The 5,515-nt window shown below is 48.7% G+C and overlaps 1 protein-coding gene across 1 annotated transcript in view; it reads left to right on the top strand.

Moving 5' to 3' along the window:
• The first annotated feature begins 2,089 nt into the window (after positions 1 to 2,089).
• RBP3 (retinol binding protein 3) overlaps positions 2,090 to 5,515 on the top strand; it is a 23,092-nt gene continuing 19,666 nt past the window's right edge. The window contains exon 1 of the mRNA XM_044662709.1: positions 2,090 to 5,140. Coding sequence (XP_044518644.1) covers positions 2,090 to 5,140 — 3,051 coding nt within the window. The remainder of the gene's footprint in view (positions 5,141 to 5,515) is intronic.

A 5,515-nucleotide genomic window follows, 5' to 3' on the forward strand; every position in this document is an offset into this window, starting at 1 on the left:
TGCCTAATGAAGCTAGGTAACTCAATGGATAGAGTGTCAGACCTGGTGTCAGGAAGACTCACCTCCCAGAGTTCAAATCTGACCTCAGACACTAGACAAGTCACCTTACTCTATTTGCTTCAGTTTCGTCATCTGTAAAACGAATAGGAGAAGGAAATGGCAAACTACTCCAGAATCTTTATTGAGGAAACCTTTTCATGAAGATTGGACATGACTAAAATAACAACAAATAAAAGCTTATTGATTATTGACTAGGAAACTGTGTCAAGGTAGGCACAGGTAGCCTTCAGGGATAAAATGAACATAACCTCTTGAAGTTCCTGTCACTCATAAACTGCATTAGAGGAGCACCAAGAGGGTAAAGCCATTATTTTATTTTAATGTTGTATAATCAGAAATCTTGAACCCTCGGACTTCATCCCCCAGAAGTCCTTCAGTATTTCCCAGAATTCCTTTTAATCTCTCTACCAAGTTGCCGGTCACGTTTTGTATATAGTTGTGGGTAACTCTGCCTCTTGCTCTCTTTTCTCACTACTGCAGCTTGGTTAGCTAGCTTTTTTTACTTTAGCTATTATTAATAAAATTTATAAAATATAGTTGTTATTTTATATTAATTATAATTTTTATAATGCCATATGTGACTTGGTGAGAAAAAGTCACAGATTTATCCTGAAGAAGAAATTTGGGTAGGGCAGCTAGATGGCTCATTGGATGGAGAACCAGACCTAGGTAACAAGAGATCTTGGATTCAAATCTGACCTCAGACACTTTCTAGCTGTGCAACCCTGGGCAAGTCATTAAATCCCCTTTGCCTAGTCTTTACCCCCTTATGCCTTGGAACCAATATATAGCATTGACTCTAAGATGGAAAGTAGGTGTTTTTTTTAAATAATAAAGTACTATTATATTGAAGGATAGTCATATTTGTTTTGTATGCCCTCAAAAAGCAGAATTGGAATTAATGGGTATTGTTCACAGAGGTTAAGATTTTCACCCTAAGGAAAATTAGAGTTGTCCAAAAGCCTTGGAAAGTAGTAAGCTCCCCATCCTTGGAAGTCTTCAAGTAGAGGCTAGATGACTGCTTCCAAAGGGTTTCAGATGTAGTAGGGACTGGACTAGACAGCCTCTGAGATCTCTCCCAACTCTGCAATGCTTTGATCCTAGGCTTCTGTAATAAATACATAATTAGCCCTTTCCAAATATGCAGTACAAAGGTCTTCTGAATACATCTGCCCTTCAAAAGCAAACCTCAGCTCTATTGTAGTTGGACCTGCATTTCCATTGGTTGAAAACAGTGGGGAGACATCACCATATGTCACTAGGGGTCATTAAAAGCAAATCCTAATGAGCTAAGAATTATGAAGATTAAAGTCCCTTCAGTTTTTGCTGCACTGGGCTAAGAGTGAATGCAGCCAGCCTGCAGTGCTCCTCCAGCCTGGCATGGGGTGGTAGCTTTTTGTGATGGCTTTCTCATCAATGTGTGTTGTCTAGAGACTGCAAATAGCCAAATGCTAAAGCACTGGAAAATTGCCTTTCCAGGCGATGGGCTGCAAAAATACAAATCATTACTAGCAATTATCCAGGCAATCAGGGCAACGCGAATTTGGCTCCAATTTATGCTCACGAGATGAGTGTGTGATTGCAGTGAAGTTGCCAGAGGGTAAGTGAGTTCCCAGCAAATAGCTTTACAGTTGAATTACTTGGTGTTAAACAACACTGGGACCAATTATTACATCAGTAAGATCCAAAGGGGAGAGGACTGGTGCATACTCAGTGGCAGCACCAAGATCGGGGTACAATGAACCTGCTCCCAGTAAACACATTCTTTCCCGGCATTCATTAATGGGGTTGTAAACAGCAGGACTGGCTACCATTATCACCCTTTGGCTGATGCACTTCAATTTAATGAGATTAAAGGTTTAATGGAGATAAAAAGCCTTCCCTTTATTCCCTGCTCCCATATTTAGCATAAGGCTTTCTGTCTATAGTCATTGACAAAGAGAGACACACAGCACAGAAGAGATTCTGCTTTGTTGACTAAAAGAGAAGGGACATTCTTTCCAAAGTGCGTTACCTCTTCTGATTCCCAATGACTAGCCAATGTCTCCTGCTGTTCTCAGCCCTGCTATTTAGTCTAGCCCATGCAGAACAAATCTTTCAACCTAGTCTGGTCCTGGATATGGCCAAGATCTTATTGGATAATTACTGCTTCCCAGAAAACCTAATGGGCATGCAAGAAGTCATTGAGCAAGCAATCAAGAGTGGGGAGATCCTGGACATCTCTGATCCCCAAATGCTGGCCAGTGTCCTGACAGCAGGTGTGCAGGGTGCCCTCAATGACCCACGGCTAGTGATCTCCTTTGAGCCCAGCATTCCTGAGACTCCCCAGCATGTCCCAAAACTTGCCAACATCACTCAGGAGGAACTGCTCACCCTGCTCCAGCAAATGATCAAGTACCAGGTACTGGAGGGCAATGTGGGTTACCTAAGAGTCGACTACATCCCTGGCCAGGAGGTGGTAGAGAAAGTCGGGGAGTTCTTGGTGAATAACATCTGGAAGAAGCTCATGGGGACCTCCTCTCTGGTGTTGGATCTCCAGCACAGCTCAGGCGGTGAAGTTTCAGGAATTCCCTTTGTCATCTCCTACCTACACCAGGGGGATATCCTGCTGCACGTAGACACAGTTTATGACCGGCCATCCAATACCACCACAGAGATCTGGACCCTGCCCCAGGTGCTGGGTGAGAGGTACGGTGGGGAGAAGGACATGGTGGTCCTCACCAGCCATCGTACTGTAGGAGTAGCAGAGGATATAGCCTACATCCTCAAGAAGATGCGCCGGGCCATTGTGGTGGGAGAGCAGACTCTGGGAGGGGCTCTAGATCTCCGGAAGCTGCGCATTGGCCAGTCAGACTTCTTCATCACTGTGCCGGTGTCACGCTCCCTGAGCCCCCTGGGTGGAGGTAGCCAGACATGGGAGGGCAGTGGGGTGCTCCCCTGTGTAGGGATCCCAGCAGAACAGGCCCTGGGGAAAGCACTGACCATCCTCACCCTACGCAGGGCAAGACCAGGAGCCATTCAACGTCTCATGGAAGTCTTACAGAATTACTACACTCTGGTGGATCGGGTCCCTGCGCTGCTCCATCACCTCACTGCCATCGACTATTCCTCAGTGCTCACAGAGGAAGATTTGGCCGCCAAGCTCAATGCAGGACTGCAAGCCGTGTCAGAGGACCCCAGGCTCCTCGTACGGGTTTTGAGGCCTGAGGAAGCCACAACCGGCTCTGAAGCTAGTGAGGAGGAAGACGCTACACCCGCAGCCAATGCGCTGCCTGAGGATGAATCCCAGCGGCAAGCCCTGATAGACTCTGTGTTCCAGGTGTCAGTACTGCCAGGTAACGTGGGCTATTTGCGGTTTGATGAGTTTGCTGACTCCTCGGTGCTCGGCACTCTGGCCCCCTACGTGATACGGCAGGTATGGGAGCCCCTTCAGGACACCAGTCATCTCATCATGGATCTCCGCTACAATCCGGGAGGGCCTTCTTCGGCAGTTCCATTGCTCCTGTCTTACTTCCAGGACCCGGCTGCAGGCCCTGTTCGCCTCTTTGCCACCTACGATCGCCAAACCAACCAGACACAGGAGCACCTCAGCCGTGCGGAATTGCTCGGCAAACCTTATGGGGCCCAGAGAGGCGTTTACCTGCTCACCAGCCACCATACCGCCACGGCTGCAGAGGAGTTTGCCTTCCTTATGCAATCCCTGGGCCGGGCCACCCTGGTTGGGGAAATCACAGCCGGCAGTCTGATGCACACCCGCACCTTTCCTCTGCTGCAGCCCCCCAATGGGAATCTGGTTCTCACTGTGCCCATTCTCACTTTCATTGATAACAATGGCGAGTGCTGGCTTGGAGGGGGAGTTGTACCTGATGCCATTGTCTTGGCTGAGGAAGCACTCAACAAAGCTAAGGAAGTACTGGAATTTCACCAGAGGCTAGGAGCCTTGGTGGAAGGCACAGGACACCTTCTGGAGGCCCATTATGCTCTCCCAGAAGTAGTTGGCCAGGCCAGCGCCTTGTTAAAAGCCAAACTAGAACACGGGACCTACCGCACAGCTGTAGACTTTGAGTCATTAGCATCCCAACTCACCAGTGACCTGCAGGAGGTGTCTGGGGACCACCGCCTCCACGTATTCCACAGTCCCGGGGAACCGGTCCCTGAAGAATTGACCCCACCACAAAAGGGGGTCCCTTCACCTGAGGAGCTGACCTACCTCATCGAGGCCCTCTTCAAGACAGAAGTACTACCTGGGCAGCTGGGCTACCTCCGTTTTGACATGATGGCCGAGGCAGAGACAGTGCGAGCCATTGCACCACAGCTGGTAGAGTTGGTGTGGGAGAAGCTAGTGTACACGGAAGCTTTGGTGGTGGACCTGAGGTACAACCCTGGAGGCTACTCCACAGCTGTGCCTCTCCTCTGCTCCTACTTCTTTGAAGCAGAGCCCCGCAGACACCTGTACAACATCTTTGATAGGGCAGCCTCCCAGCTCACAGAGGTTTGGACCCTGCCTCAGGTGGCTGGAGAACGTTATGGATCCAAGAAGGACCTGTATATCTTGATCAGCCACACCAGTGGTTCTGCAGCTGAGGCCTTTGTTCACACCATGAAGGACCAGCATCGGGCCACAGTAATCGGGGAGCCCACGGCAGGAGGGGCCCTTTCAGTGGGCATTTACCAGGTGGGTAACAGCCCCCTTTATGCTTCCATGCCCACGCAAGTAGCCATCAGCCCAGTTACTGGCAAAGCCTGGGATATGGCTGGGGTTGAGCCTGATGTCAGCGTTCTGGCAAGTGAGGCCCTCATGACCACCCAAGGCATCGTTGCCCTTCGTGCCAAGGTGCCTACTATTCTACAGACAGCTGGGAAGCTTGTTGCTGATAATTATGCTTCCCCAGAGGTGGGGTCCAGAGTGGCAGCCAAATTGGCAAAACTTCAGACCCAATACAGGCAAGTCACCTCAGAAGGAGAACTGGCTGATATGTTGGGAGCAGATCTGCAAACTCTTTCTGAAGATAGACACCTGAAGACAGCCCATATCCCAGAAGACGCCAAGGACCGCATCCCTGGGATTGTTCCCATGCAGGTGAGTCTCCAGAATAGCCCTGTCAGTATCAAACTCAATGGGAGATCTTTCCTTCATGGTATTTAGGGTATAAGCAGAAAGAGTAGAGGGTCCATAATCATCAAAGTGTCTGTGTAGGAAAAGGATTTGACTCATTCTTCTTAGCTCTAAAAAGAAGGTTTGGGACTAATGGATAATTAAAAGGAGACAAACTGGGAACAGCTAGGTAGCTCAGTGGATTGAGAGTCAGTCCTAATCTTTTAACCCTCATTGTCTAGCCCTTTACTGCCTTATCTTCTGCCTTGGAACAAATACATAGTATTGATTCATAGACAGAAGGTAAGGGTTAAGAGAGAGAGAGAGAGAGAGAGAGAGAGAGAGAGAGAGAGAGAGAGA

This window comes from Gracilinanus agilis, chromosome 2 (assembly GCF_016433145.1).
Source record: "Gracilinanus agilis isolate LMUSP501 chromosome 2, AgileGrace, whole genome shotgun sequence".
Classification (NCBI taxonomy): Eukaryota; Metazoa; Chordata; class Mammalia; order Didelphimorphia; family Didelphidae; genus Gracilinanus; species Gracilinanus agilis.